The following is a 16411-nucleotide window of genomic DNA, read 5'->3' as shown; positions in this document are numbered from 1 at the left end:
ACAAACTTTACTTACATAAGAACATTTTGAACAGAGCACTATACACAGAAAAGATTAAGATTACAGTCTCCAGGTATGCACCTTATAAGGCTTCATGCAGTTACTGAACAGGCACAAAATGTTCAGTTGACAAGCCACAGCAAACAACTGGCACCGTTTTATACCCACACAAGAGAAAGCTTTTAACATCACATACCGATTTCTTTTTAATGTCCTCCAGATCTCTGAGTTCATTCTCAATCTTTGTGATTAATTCCCTGAGTTCATCAAGATTAGTGCAAATAAGCTAAAAAACAAATGAACACAAACACTTGGTAATGTGGGACTTGGAAAATGCACAATGAAGTTCAATCAAATCCAAAAGCACATGTTATTACTTAGTGCCACCATTTGGTTTTTATTTTTCTTATAGTATTTTCAAACATTAAGAAGAAAAAAAAAAAAAAAGGACTTTATGAAAGGAAGAAAATCTAGTAAGAAAATCATTCTTCAGAAATAAATTCTCAAGACATAAGTCATTCTTTAGACATGGCTCATGTCTGCCTGTAAGTTTACCCTTCAAAATGCAGGTATTTCTTAAAACTCCTGTGAATGACTACCACAAATTTGTCTCAAGTATAGTAATGAGCTGGAACAGGCTTCGGTACCAAACAACTCCCTGGTGAATTAAAGTAAGCTAGCTTTGGACTACAAATAATTACACTTGCTAAAATTTCTTCCTGAACGTATCTTTATGTGCTTACACAGAGTATAACCAAGCCATGTCTGTCAAATGTACCTACCTATGTTTTGAAAAGGTATATTCTTCTTATTCCTGTCTTGAAAAATTGCTTTTTACATTTTCCCTTTCAGAACATGGATATTACTTCCTTCAAGATTTGTCAAACAAAGGTATCTGTATGTTTGGCTTACCGTCATTTAGGGCAATTAAAGACTTAATCGGTTCTTTCAGGTTATTGTACGTTAAGACCTGCTTATTTTTGAACATCCTGAAGTGGAAATGTTTTCATTAATACCAAAACCATGCTGAAATAGTTTCAGAAAATTAAATCCAAGCAGAAAAAAAAGCAGCAAACCCACAAAAATTCTTTTATCATAAAACTACTATTTTTTTCTTCAAGTCAGTAATTCATAACAATGTATTTTTACTTTAATTACACATGCAGTTTTAGAATTGCAGTAAATTAAATATTTTAAAAACTTTATTTTACTATTAAAACACAGAACTGACGCTTTTAGCAAAACACATATATGTCAGAAATGTCTAACCCATACATGCCGGTTATTATTTTCATAATCCTTATGTATTACATAAGTATTTTCCACAGTTTATAGTGTTCCACATGGGTTAAGAGAGAAACCTTTCAAAAGCTAATATAGCATATATTGTCTCCAGCAAGACAGTGCCAATTTCCTTATTTATTTGCCATATATTATGTGTTCATATGTGTCAAGTTTAAAATGGCAAATGAATAAAGATTTTGGCACTGTCTTCCTGTAGGCAATGTATGTAACATTAACTTGCAAAAGGTTTCTCTCTTAACTCAAAAAATAATATTACTATGTGTAACTCTACTAGGTTGAACAGTGTGTCTGTCCAAATACATAAGATGTAAACTGGAAGCCAAATAACGGCTTTTATTTTCCCATCTGGCCTTCAAGAAATCTATGATACTGTATTAATACACAAAAAGGTGCAAGTTAGTCACATGAGGCCATTGACGAAAGTCAATAAAAGCGCAGATAAAGATTTTCCCTACGCAATTATAATCTACTCCTTTGACTATATAACTGATAATTCAGTTTTCACATTTTTTCAGTGTTTTTTATTTTGTCTTGTGAGACATGCTTAATTCAGTGTACCATAGATCAAAAATCAAGCAGAACTATGAACCAAAGAAGACACTGTCTTCATTTGCTAGACGTGGGTGAATTCCTCTCTCAGAACTCACTTGTAGAAAGGCAAGAGTTTGCAAGAAGGGTGATTTCACTATTGTTAGCTTAGTGCTGTTCTGGAACTACCAACTCTACCTTTGCCTCTACCATAAAAAAGCTCCTATACATCATCACACAATTAACGTGGCCAAACTTTTCACAAGTCCCAGTCCTACTTCTCATTTTTGGAACACTCACATGAAATGTAAGGATCAGATCTGCAAAACTGTTAAGTGTGTACCAATCGAAACTACATTAAGTGTGAAACACAATACAAACATACAAAGTTTAGCTGTCTTGGGGCTGGGGGTGACTATAAAAAGTAATGAAATCTTTAAGTCCCAGTTTTCATCAGAAGAGGTGTACGTTTGAAGCTAACATCTGCGTATCAGTTACATGCTGGTAGAACAAGGAAGGCAACAGCAGCTCAGCTTAGAGGATTTATTGTCAAATGAGTTTAGTATTTGAAATACTCCAATACTGTACTGCAAACCACTATAAAAATGTTCAAGGAGAAATACGTATTTCTTCATTCACAGCAGGATTTGAGATGAGGTACTAAAGCTGCACACTGATTGAGAGGAAGCTATTTCTGTAACTTCTCTCACTTGGTTAACATTTCCCATCTTACAGGATGAAGCCAGCATTTTGAAGGAAAAATGAGAAGAACAGTAATGAAAAAGTGTAGTGTATTTTGTATGATAATTTTCATATGGAATCTACCTGCTATTTCTCATAATGAGACTCAATGTTGTAGTGTTCTTTGTTCATGGTTGTTAACTGAATTTAGTAATTCAATTTTCTGCAAACACTGCCTTCCTAAATTGTTTCATATGTTTTAACAGGTAATTTAACATCAAAGCAAAAAGAAAGGTATTAATGTTACAAACTGATCATTCTGTCACATTCTGATAGCTCACTTGTAGTTTCACATACTGCTCTTGAAGTACATGCCTTCTTACCATTTATCATGAGAAAAAGAATAGAAGGAGGAGAATGTTTCCTTTATGACTTACCAAAGGCAGTGAAAAATAGTCCCTGTTCTCTAGAACACCACATGGTAGCTTAAAGATTCAGGTTGTAAATATTTCCATTAATGTACACATCACATAAATAGTTATGTATATACAAACTACAATAAGGATGATCATCAGGCACAGTATTTTCTACACATGGGCTTAATTTTCAGACAATAAACATCCTGTTTTTCAATGGAATACAATGGAAGCTTCAGGTATTCAGTATTCCAGATGACTTTCAAATTCAGTGTTCAGCCTTTCTGTTAGGATACAATTTCAAACCTCAGTAATCTTGAAGACCCTCACTGACTCCTAGAACTTCAAGGAGGAGACAGGAAGTCTCCTCAGACTTCTGTAAGAAAATACAGGGGGACGAAGCTCTATTCCAGCTTGTGACTCTCCCATGATCCATATTTCAGAATTTATAAATGAAATACTTACAAAACCAAATCTAATCTGTGGACCAAGTCATAAATACAAACCTAGCTTACTCTCCAGATCACTAATGCACCACACTTGCCCCCATTTACTTCAGTCAATCTTTTATAGCATAATTTTTCTCACATTTCAGTGAGGTCTCAAGCTAAACTTAGAATCAAAGAATAGTTTTGGTTGGAAAGGAACTAAAGATCATCTAGTTCCAACCCCCTTGCCATAGGCAGGGACACCTCACACTAAACCATGTCACCCACAGATCTGTCCAACCCGGCCTTGAACACTGCCAGGGATGGAGCATTCACAACTTCCCTGGGCAACCCATTCCAGTGCCTCACCACCCTAACAGGAAAGAATTTCCTCCTTCTATCCAATCTAAACTTCCCCTGTGTAAGTTTTAACCCATTACCCCTTGTCCTATTACTACAGTCCCTAGTGAAGAGTCCCTCTCCATCATCCTTGTAGGCCACCTTCAGATACTGGAAGGCTGCTATGAGGTCTCCACGCAGCCTTCTCTTCTCGAGGCTGAACAGCCCCAACCTTCTCAGCCTGTCTTCATACGTGAGGTGCTCCAGTCCCCTGATCATCCTCGTGGCCCTTCTCTGGACTTGTTCCAACAGTTCCATGTCCTTTTTATGTTGAGGACACCAGAACTGCACACAATACTCCAGGTGAGGTCTCACAAGAGCAGAGTAGAGGGACAGGATCATGTCCTTCGACTTCCTGGTCACGCTCCTTTTGATACAGCCCAGGATACAGTTGGCTTTCTGGGCTGCGAGCGCACACTGAAGCCGGCTCATGTTCATTTTCTCATCGATCTGCACCCCCACGTCCTTCTCCGCAGGGCTGCTCTGAATCTCTTCTCTGCCCAACCTGTAGCTGTGTCTGGGATTGCTCCAACCCAGGTGTAGGACCTTGCACTTGGCATGGTTAAACTTCATAAAGTTGGCATCAGCCCACCTCACAAGCGTGTTAAGGTCCCTCTGGATGGCATCTCTTCCCTCCAGCGTTATCAACCGAACCACACAGCTTGGTGTCATCGGCAAACTTGCTGAGGGCACACTCAATGTCAGCGATGAAGATATTGAACAAGACTGGACCCAACACCAACCCCTGAGGGACAACACTCATTACTGGTCTCCAGCTGGACATTGAGCCACTGACCACAGCTCTTTGTGTGCGAACATCCACCCAGTTCTTTATCTACCGAGTGGTCCACCTATCAAATTGATGTCTCTCCAATTTAGAGACAAGGATGTCACGTGACAATGTTGAACGCTTTGCTCAAGTCCAGGTAGATGACATCAACTGCTTTACCCTTGTCCATCAGTTCCATAGCCCCATCATAGAAGGCCACCAAATTGGTCAGGCAGGATTTCCCCTTAGTGAAGCCATGCTGGCTGTCACCAAGCACCTTGTTGTTTTTCATGTGCCTTAGCATGCCTTCCAGGAGAATGTGCTCCAAGATTTTGCCAGGCACAGAGGTGAGACTGACTGGTCTGTAATTCCCAGGGTCATCCATTTTCCCGTTCTTGAAAATGGCAGTTATATTTCCCTTTTTCTAGTTGTCAGGAAATTCACCTGACTGCCACGATTTCTCAAATATGATGGCCAGTGGCTTAGCAACTTCATTCGTCAGCTCCTTCAGGACCCACGCATGGATTTCATCAGGTCCCATGGACTTGTGAAAGTTCAGGTTCTGAAGATGGTCTCAAACCAGATCCTCTCCTACAGTGGGCCTAGGGTCTTCATTCTCACAGTCCCTGTGTCTGCCTTCCAAGACTTGGGTGGTGTGGTCAGAGCATTTGCCAGTGAAGACTGAGGCAAAGAAGTCATTAAGAACCTCAGCCTTCTGCAAATCCAGGGTAGACAGTTCTCACAATACCTTCCAGAGGGGACCTACATTGTCCGTAGTCTGTCTTTTATTCCCTACGTACCTATAGAATCCCTTCCTGTTATCTTTCACATCCCTAGCCAAGTTTAATTCTAACTGGGCCTTAGCTTTCCTAACCTGGTCCCTAGCTTCCCAGACAACGTCCCTGTATTCTTCCCAGGCTGCCTGTCCTTGCTTCTACCTTTTATAAGCCTCTTTTTTCCTTCAAATTTTCCTCAGCAGCTCCTTATCCATGCAAGGAGGTGTCCTGGCCCTCCTGCTGCACTTCCTTCTAGTTGTGATGCAACAACTTCAGGTTTCCTGTGTAATGATTCCAAGTTATACTTTATTTCCTGTGAACCTGCTCTATTATTGCTTCCAGCTCCAGGTGGTTAATGTCCAGATAGCCCCTTTTGAGATTTAATATAAACCATAGCTGACAAAACTGAGACTGTTAAGAACACAGTTAAACAGAAAACATTATGTTGGACCAGTTGCTTAAAATGTGCATGTTCTTTTTTTCCTTAATTATCATACAGGTACATTTATATAGGTACATGAGGGAAGACTGAGACAAAGAACTTTTTACCAATCCTAAACTTTGTAAGTGGAAAAGAAACCTAAAACCCCCCACACTGATGTCCCTTTTGTACAGCAATAAAGTAACTGTCATTTCTTTAAAACATTAATGAATAGTAGTAATGATAAGCTTGTAACTCACAGTGCCTTTTAACAGGAAATAGGCAACAGCCAACTAACTCCTGTTCTTTAAAGATGCAAACTCACTTCTCAAATAATTTCCAAGATATGAAAAAAAGGACTTTTTTTGTGTCTTTTTATTCAGTAGAGAATTTAATTGGCGTCTCCTTATTTTTCGTTTGGTTTGTTTGCTTTGTGGTGTTCAGGCTTTTTGTTTTCTTTTAGAGCAACCTTGAGCTAAGAAATCAGTATAAGGTCTGAAATTACATAAAAAAGGGTGATTTTTTTGGTTAATAATTAATTTTAACATTGAATCACTGCACATATTGGAAGATTTATCAATAATAATTTTATCAGTTTTAGTATCAAGTTATGATTTTCTGGTAAAGGATCTATACTGAATTACAGGATCTAGTCTTACAAAATAAAATGCTCTGTGGTTTTGGCCTTTTTTTTCAATAACATTTGTGGCTGCAAGAAGATAGAACATCTTGCATATTTTCATTTACTTACTTTCTTTCCAAAAGAATGGATGTTTAGATATGAACAGCAATATTCCTATGGTTATACTCTCCCTGGCATACTTCAAGGGGCCTGCATACACTCAAGCTCTCTTACCAAATATTTAAAAAATACACACTCACCTTCAAACAAGGTTATGTAATTTCATAAGGCTTAGCCATCCACATATGTGGAGCAGAGTATCTTGAAGCATACTTTACTAGGCTCTAAAAGTCTGAGTAGTATTTCGAATATATTTTAATATTGGCACATACTTCTAGCAATCATGCCTGTCCTCTTGAAAAAGGCAGGTTAAATTGTTAAAAATTTCCCAAAGAGGATTCAACTGCTCATACTAATAAATTTTAGCTCCACCTAAAACAGATATAACACCTAGCTTTGATCAAAAGAGACAGAATTATTTTGTTACATTTTATTTAACATTTTACACAGGTAACTATAATAACGTTACTTTTACAGTTGGATATACAGATTACCTTGGTTAGACAGAAAGCTGGGCTGAGTTTGAGCTAATGTTTTAGACAGACTAACTAAATACAGCAGTTCAATACTGTAAAAAAATATTTCTAATCTAACCATGTATATCTATGGCATGCAGGTAATATGCTGGGAAAATTTTTAGACACCATACCTGCTTACTGTAGCTGCCAGGAAGAATTTTATTTCCTACCATTAGAATATAGAAAAAAATCAGTGTATACTTAAATATTAGTCCTTTCTCAACATTGACTGTTACTAGCCAATTTTATCACTAGAAATTCTGCTAGCTCCACTTGAAACACTTAATTATCATCTGTGTGAGGTTATTACGGAACAGTCATGACTTAATGTGGGTCCACTGCTCAGAACAGCACAGACTGCTTTGTGAAAAAAAATTATAGCCAAAGGAGAACTTCAATCCAAGATAAATTGTGACTCTGAACTCAAGTACTGTAACATTTCCATCACAGTACCATAAAACCACACTATCATAGTTAGCACTCTTTTCTTAGTGCTCTCTGGTCTAAAAGTCATGTGCAGATAAGGCCTAAACGTAGCACACAAGATGAGCCCAGAAGCTACCAATGTTTTGCAAGTACTTTCAATTCAAGGCCCACAGTGTCACACTTCATACAAAACACAAGTAATTTTATCCCAGAAAATTACATCCACTGTAAAAATTCCATTACTAACTCCTAATTTTTACAGGTTTTGTGCTGTAACAGATGTATCTGGGATCCTAAACAGTACTGTGAAATGGTGTCTAAGCTGCACATAACGAAAACTGCTAAAACTTTCTCTACCAAGAAAAGGTGAAATGCACTTGAAATACACAATCAGATTAGAAAAACTGAACTAGAAGAAGGAAATTCATTAGGATTTCCAAGACCTCTATCAGAAACTAAAGGATTTACTTCACAGACATTCAGATTTTAAGTGCTTAAAATGAAAATCAGAATAATTTACCTGAAATTCTGGTATGGTAGACTTTGTGACACCTTTCCTCTTCTTTGTGATTGCTTTTTTAGATACCGATTTTTTCCCTTGTAAGATTAAAAGAGAAAAGCTTCATAATGCTGCTTGTTATTAATAAAATCAAATTACATATAGACCTGAAAGTTAAACTGTAACTAACAAAGGGTTAGGTCTTAGGCTTAGGACAAGTCATGTAAACATGATGAATCACAAATAAACCCAGTAAAACCAAACATAAAACAAGTATCTGTGTAGAAGAGTCTTTTAGGAAAAAAAAAAAAAAAAAAAAAAAAAGAACAAATCTGCTACAATGCTCATAATATACTAAAAATTCAAGTCAGAAAATAAAACATTTACACCACTGTTTCGAAAGCCGTGAAATTCAGATGTTATGCCACAAACTTAAGAAATATAGCATCTTACCTGCAAGATTTGTTCTCTGACACTGTAAAGTGAACCACACATCTGTATCTTATAGTAGAAAATACCCTCAAAATACTGGCAATATCTAGAAATCTCTCAATGAACAGACTTAAGTTACCAATGAAATCAGATTACTGATTTGTTTTCTCTGGCTGTAGCATAATCTAACATTTTAAAACGAAGCAAACTCCTCCCTAAAATGCCCTTCACAACCACTGTGCTATATAAGAATATGGAGGTAACTAAAAGCATCTTTGAAGGTAAGGCAAGTGCTTTACTGCCTGTAGTATCAGGGTTCACAAGTCACATACACTCAAATCAAGTAGCTATTTCACCAAGCCATATATGCAAGATAATGGAGTTTCTCATATGGTCATTCTATGTTAACATCGTGAATCGAAACAAGCCCATACTCTAAGATTACTGTCACTCAGGAGTCCTAAAACACAAAAAACCTTACAAACAAATCAAAACAAAACAAAACAAAGCCCCCCAAACCCACAAATATGTGGAATTTGTTGTCAAATACAATCATTACAGGTGCTTGCTAATAACACAAACATAGGCAAACCTGGTATTTATATTAATGAAAATATTGGCAGCAATTGCATTTAATTTTTTCCTAATACATACTTGCTTATGTGTGCAAATGCATATATATATATGTATACACACCCCCATTCATAGATGCCTAGCATCTAAATTTTCAGTTTATTACAGCATCCTATTTTCATTTTACTACACTGTAGACTTCCTGAACACCTTATCTAAATCTGAAATAAAATACACTTAAGAGGTAGAACACGGGACTCGATGGTATGGTCCTATAGAAGGGAAGGACCTGGGTTAGAAACTCTACATAAAATTAAAACATTAAAAACAAATAAACCAACCTAGATTTGAAACTCCACATACCGAACACATAATAAAGTTCTAAAAGCCCTCAACTAACAAACAAAAACACTCACAGGCTTCACATTACAGGACAAGTGACAAAACAGATAAGCACCTTTATTAGAATAATGACCCAAACATTTTAACAATGGAAAAAAAGTCAGCATTTCTGTTATGTATTTTATGAATCCAGCTGCATTAAAAACATAATTGCTACTCCTGCAAACAGGACTACCCTCTTAACAAACTAAACCAGACATCTAATATAAGCATTCTTGGCAAACTGATCCCAAAAGAAACCTGATCATATGGCAATTCCTCATTACAGCCCGCAAAAGAATGTTACCTGGCAAAAATGTGAAGGGATAAAAACATAATTGCTATTCCTGCAAACAGTACTACCCTCTAAACAAACTAAACCAGACATCTAATATAAGCATTCTTGGCAAACTGACCCCAAAAGAAACCTGGTCATATGGCAATTCCTCATTACAGCCTGCAAAAGAATGTTACCTGGCAAAAAGGTGAAGGGATAAAAACGTAGGGCAGCTAGACTGTCTTGTTTCTTTACAAAAAGAAAGATTTGAATATGATTAAAATGAACATTTACATTCTACTTGAATATTTCAACATAGAAACACAGAATCAAATAGGTTGGGAGAGACCTTTAAGATCATCAAGTCCAACCTTTATCCCAGGACTGCCAAGACCACCACTACCCTTTTGTGAAGAATTTTTTCCTAATATCTGCTCTAATCTTCCCCTGGAGCAGCTTCAGGCCGTTACTTCTTGTCCTATCACTCCTGCTTGGGAAGAGATCTCCTTTCTCCATCTTCCTTTCACGTAGTTGTAGATAGCAATATGGTCCCTCCTGAGCCTTCTCTTCTCCAGACTAAACAACCCTCAGCCATTCCTCATCAGATTTGTGCTCCAGACCCTTCACCAGCTTCACTGCCCTTCTCTGGACCCACTCCAGCACCTCAATGTCTCTCTTGTAGAGAGGAGCCCAGAACTGAACACAGGATTTGAGGTGCAGCCTCACCAGTGCCCAGTACAGGGGATGATCCCTGCCCTGGCCCTGCTGGCCACACTGTTGCTGATACAGGCCAGGATGCTGTTGCCCCTCTTGGCTGCCTGGGCACAAGCTGGCTCATGTTCAGCTCCATCAGTCAGCATCCCAGGTCCTTTTCCACTGATCAGCTTTCCAGCCACTCTTCCCCAAGCCTGGAGCATCGCACGGGGTTGTTGTGGCTCAAATGCAGGACCCGGCACTTTGCCTTGTTGAACTTCACACCATCGGCCACAGCCCATCGATCCAACCCGTCTGGATCCCTCTGCAGAGACTTCATTTCCTTAGCAGATCAACACTCCCACACAACTTGGTATGTTATTGTCTGCAAGTTTACCAAGGGTGCACTTGATTCCTGGATGCACATCATCAGTGAAGGTACTGAGTAACGCTGGCCCTAATACTGAGCCCTGCGGGACACCACTAGCGACCAGTTGCCAACTAGATGTGACACAATTTACCACTACTTTTCAGGCTCCGCCATGCAGCCAGTTTCCGACCCAGCAAAGAATCCACCTATCCAGGCCATGATCAGCCAGTTTCTCCAGCAGAATGCTGTGGGAGACAGCGTCAAATGCTTTACTAAGCTCCAAGCAGATAAATGTCCACAGCCTTTCCCTCATCAACCAGGCAGGTCACCTTACCATAGGAGATCAGGTTGTTCAAGCAGGACCTGCCCTTCATGAACCCATGCTGACTAGGCCTGATCCCTCCGTTTTCCCACACATGCTGTGTGATCACTCTCAGGATGATCGGCTTCCTGACCTTCCCTACCACTGAGGTCAGGCTGACAGGCCTGCTATAGAAAACCTGGTTGGAAGGAACATCTTGAGGTCACCTAGTCTGATTCCTTGTTTCAAAGCAGACCTGCCATGAATACCAGATCAGGTCAGATGTAACTTGAAGAACTGTAAAGGTGGAAATCTAGTTACTGAGCCACTGTTCCCCTTCTACCTCTGATAATTTTTGTACTGAAATTACTTTACTAGCATGTCTACATGTAGAACTCTTAACTGGTTTATAACTTACAGCAAGTAAAAACAAAGGATCAAGAGGGTAGCAAGCAAGGGTGTGCTAAATTTGAACAGGTGACCTGAAGAGATCATGCATATAAGCTTCCTTATCAGAAATATTTTTTCTTTATTATTTCTTAGGTGTGCTTTCCTAACTCTGATTGCTTTTAGTCAGCAAGTAAGTATATTTGTATATTCAATCTGCTCTGAAAGGTACCACATGCTGCAATTCAAAATTCATCTAGCTGCTGTCAGAAACATTTTCCTTCACTTCCTAAAGTAAATTAAGCCGATTTAAATAGTCTGTTTACCTAAGATTACATGTAAGGAAGCTCTTGCACACCTCAGTGAAGTGGTGTGAGAAGCTGTCATTCACAGCTGATGTCTGTCCAACCCCTTAGTGATTTCACCCTCAACACAAAATCTATGCCCACCTCAACCTGGAAGCTGAAGCTATATGACTACTCTGTAGCAGCATGGATGTAGTGTTTGTATGGTTATGCTACATGTATACATATATATGCTACAAGACCAGTAACTGGTAGAGGCAGACATCCATTACCATTTCTTTTGTTTCTGCTGAATGTGTCAGCTTTTGGTCTAAGAATTTAAACTAGCAAATCTCGATACATTTTTATTTCGGAAATCTGATCCTTGATTAATTTTATTCAAAGATTTTTCTGCTTAAAGGTAAGTGAACTGGAATAAAAACAAACCCAGACCTACAGATCTTTCAAATTTATCCCTTTTAAATAACCACCACTGGAACACTTCTGTTCTAAGACTCCTTGGAGATCAACATTTTATTAGCCAAGAGTCCCTTAACCAGCTTTGCGCAAACTCTTTGATGTTATTTAAGTTCAACAGGTCTAGAAGATGTCTGGCTGCCCTAGGTTTTCCTTTCAAGCCAAAACAAGTTCCACAGACGGGACCAATCCAAAAACACACTGGGGAGATCAGATGTAACCAAACAGAAGGCATCTCAAATTGGTCTTGCCATCTAAAGGTGAAGACAAAGGAATAAATAAATGACATTTCAGATCTCTTCTAGTCCTATTTTAGGCACATAGAAATGTAGACAAATAGAGCACTAAGCCACAGAAATGCTCTTGACACTTGTAAACTACCTCAGCAAAGACAATACAACCAACTTGTAAGTTCTCGTAACACACAATTTTGACTTGAAAACAGGAACATTTTTACAGACGTAGTAAAAGTTTATTATGAACTATGATATTTGAGTCCTTGTGGCTCCTCCTTGAAGAATTAATGTCAATTCATGTATTAAATTGCAAAGTGAAAACAAAACAATTTTTAATAAAAAAATATTTTAATTCTAAATAAAAATGAAATTTCTACTGCATATGCAGTAAAGCCTCATTCATCGATGGGAAACAGATGTTTCTGATAGAAAACACTAAATCAGCAGTATGTGCCATGATAAATTTAAGTTAGCCCCATCCAATTGCAAGAATTCCTATTTTCTTATTACATTCTACCAGCAACTCCACTCATATATTCTCGAATTGAAAAGTTCATATATATGAACATACAGCTTCCACCTCACGAATTTATAAGACACATTTCATGCTTTTCAAAGACTTGGCAACTACTGAGCATGTGCTGTTTTCTCTGTATTCTCCTAATCTTCTCTCCTGCTCCTAACAGTTCCTCTTTTAGAAAATGTAACATGCAAAGATCTGGAAAACGAAGCATCACTAATGACTTTTGAAGGTTCCGCACTGCCACAGAATACGCTTTCATACAGTCAAAACAGCAAAGCAGATCTGAACAAGAGCATTAGTAAAGCCGATTTACAGAACAATGTAAGTAAACCAAATAAAACCTCAGTGATAAATGTTTCTGAAGATACTGACATTGCAGCTTAATGCATTAAGTACATTGTTACAACTTGGTAGAATACCTCACTTAATGTTTTCAACAGGGTTACCAGGCTATTTGTTCTACACCTAGAAGCTAGGCAACACTACAGTGAAGTTTTTTGCAACTCTGAAGACAAAAGATTAAACTCCCAAGCACAGTACATCGGACACTACAAAACTGCTGCTAGGCTGTTAAATTGATTTCTTCACATTCAAGCAATCTTTATTTCACAAAATGTATAAAATATAGCGTGAAACAGAATTTGAGCACGTAGACTGCTATGAATCTTTCAGAGTGTAAGTACAGGGTATCAAATTTACACTAAGGCTCTTCTAAAGCTGTGCACTATATTAGTGTTTTCTACACCAACTGGAATAAAAGAGATTCAACTTAACTTACTTCAACCTCTGCTTCAGGACACAATAGATATTTCAAGCAGTCTCTGGCTGTTTGAAACAGTCCTCCTATTTTCTCAAACCTACAGCTGTTCTGAATTTCATCCAATCACTGTTTCACGCATGCAGCCACAGAATTCTCATGTTTTTGTACTACACCTTGCACTGCATTGCTGTACTCCATGATTTACTTCAGCATAGCTGTCATACTCCAGATCCAAAAAGCCCCTCACCACTGTCACGATCTAATTCAATGACTTATAGCCTAATTTATCTAACACTTAACATTAATGTGCAGCATGCAAATTGTTTACAGAATTACTCTTTCTAATTCTGTCTTTTCACTATACTCAGTACTCTTGTCAGTAGCTGCACAGTATGCTGCCACAGTAATAACCATGACCTTGTTCCAAAGTCACAGATTGAATACAGTGATTGCATTCTCCTTTTCATAACTTGTAAGAAATGCTCATTGATGTGGCTGTGTTCTCCAGTCAGTTTTGCTCAAAATAGTCACAGGAAGTTTTCAGCTAAAATCCCCACACAATCAGTCTATATCCGTGAACAGTATTTTTTGAATACCTCTGCTACAGCAATCAGGATTGTGCAAATTATCTCAACAGGAACATGAACTGTGACTAAAAGTTACACTTAGCTGCCTTAAGAAACCAACAGCCAAGCTTTGTAAAAAAAAACCAGGAAAGGTACCATTTTACATTCCTAATGCTCTCTTCTACTTCCTGTACTTTTAAACAACATTGTAAAGAGTGATTATGGCTATGTGATCACATTTAAATCAGATGCTTTTGTGAATTCAGAACAAATTTTACCAAATTGCTTTTTCTGTTCTACATTATAAGTGTATCTTTAAGCAGAAAATAAAACTGCAGAGCAGCTTTGAGAAACACTACTTAGCATTAAACATTATGAAACATCACAGAATAATAACGCATTGGTATGAATTCAAGCCAATCCTGTCCATTTCAGCCTAGCAGCTACAGGACTAACAGACTTAACAAGCACAGGAAGAAAAGCTTTCTTGTACTACTGCAAAGTCTTCCAAAAATTTTCTCCAGTGACATCAAAGTTTGTAATGAAACAGTAGTCAGAATAAGGGAAATGCCTGAACATATATTAAGAGATAAAGGAAAAGAAAGTACCAAAAGAAATAAGCCCCTTCGTATCATGCCCAGGACAATGTCTGCCACCTGCAGATGAAAAGGAATGTTTTATGCCCTCCACCTGAATGGAAAACACACCATCTGAGCATGACTAGCACATTTGATCCATCAGATCAAGTAAGTAGAGACCCAGGAGAAGTACAAGTAGAGAATCACAGGAACTTCCATGATTTCTCACAGAACAGACATATATGTCTCCATGTGCAGACAGGTTTGCAAAACTGTGCAAACACCAACAGAATAGCCAATAGAAAACTGTTACTCTTTTCTGGATTTCCACCTGCATTGACACATCTTCTTAGTGTCTAAAATCAACTGAATGGGAGTAATGCTGTATCTGCAGTGTTCTCTGATGAAAATATAAATAATTAAAACCAAGTTGAGATGATTAATGGCATCTGATACTGGTCCACAGCTACAGATACATACTCTTAACAAAACTATACGCTAATTATTTTCTATATTAAATTACATCTGGTAATGTTAAGCTTCTTATGACACAATATGGAACTTGAAAAACAGAGGTTCCTGGCATTCTGTTGAATTTACAATTCAGGCATGTAAAAACTCCAAATTAAAACTAAAGTAACTACTGTTTTAATTCTTACAGTTTTAGTGGTATGGAACACTAGCTTGTGTTCCATAAAATCTTTTGAAACATATTTGGTTCCTAAAATACATTCTAACAAAGCTCGGCATAAAGCACAAAGGACAACAATTGGATAAATAATCTCCACCAGTATGCTGTATCAGATCAGCACTACATGAGCCTTAGTATTAAAATACTATAAAATCCAAAGTTTTTTTAGCACTTCAGACAACAAAGCAAACTTATTGCAAGAAATGGAAATCACATAATAGTTATACAGGTCAATATATGCAAACTGAGATAATGAAAAGCCAGGGATTTGTTTTCACTTCAGTATCAATGCACCATCTGCAAGATACAAAAGGAAAACTGACTGAAGGAAATTTATTTCTTGATTAAGTTTTACTAATAAGCTTAATTTCCATTGTGTCAGTTAAAAGACAAGAATACCAAATCAGAGGAACTGTCTGCATTTAGGTATGGCAATTAAGCATATTACAAGTAAGCACTACAGTTTCCACTAACTGTGCAGGATTAGGTCAGGGACCTACTCAAGACCAAAAATTCTTAACTGCTACAGACTAAAAATTAGAAATTAAAAATATGAGCATTTTCACTGTGATTATAGGATATATTTTTATTATAAATACAATCATTCTGTGACAGGCGTTTATGATGCATTTCTGTAAGAATAAAGTTTAAACTCACACTGCCAGTATTTACAGTTCTTCTAAGAGCACTCAAAAATCTGTCTCTTCATCTCTAAAAACACAACATAGATTTTAGCTATAAGTATCTCCTAACATGCTATTAAGAATATCAAAATGGAGGCAAACAGGCAACTTCTTTTAACTTCTGGGTCTTTTTATGACACACGTAAGAAAAGCCATTATCACAGTGAACATCGTCTCTATTAACTTCAAAGGCTACTTTCAAATACTGTCTGTTTTGAGAACAGTGGTTCAAAACAAAAATCTATTAAAAAATTACACATGCTGTTCTATGAGCATTGCTTCATTTATACG

The 16411-nt window shown here is 37.6% G+C and overlaps 1 protein-coding gene across 3 annotated transcripts in view; it reads right to left on the bottom strand.

Moving 5' to 3' along the window:
- The window catches only part of BRD10 (bromodomain containing 10), a 57314-nt gene that overhangs the window by 26884 nt on the left and 14019 nt on the right, over positions 1–16411 (bottom strand). For all 3 annotated transcript variants that reach the window (XM_065661443.1, XM_065661444.1, XM_065661442.1), the window contains 2 exons: positions 7930–8006; positions 197–286 (listed from right to left, as the gene is read on the bottom strand). In XM_065661443.1, coding sequence (XP_065517515.1) covers positions 197–286; positions 7930–8006 — 167 coding nt within the window. The remainder of the gene's footprint in view (positions 1–196; positions 287–7929; positions 8007–16411) is intronic.

The sequence above is a fragment of the Lathamus discolor genome, chromosome Z, assembly GCF_037157495.1.
Source record: "Lathamus discolor isolate bLatDis1 chromosome Z, bLatDis1.hap1, whole genome shotgun sequence".
In the NCBI taxonomy this organism is placed as follows: domain Eukaryota; kingdom Metazoa; phylum Chordata; class Aves; order Psittaciformes; family Psittacidae; genus Lathamus; species Lathamus discolor.
The sequence above is the reverse complement of the archived record's forward strand: the minus strand, read 5'-3'. Positions and strand labels throughout refer to the sequence as shown.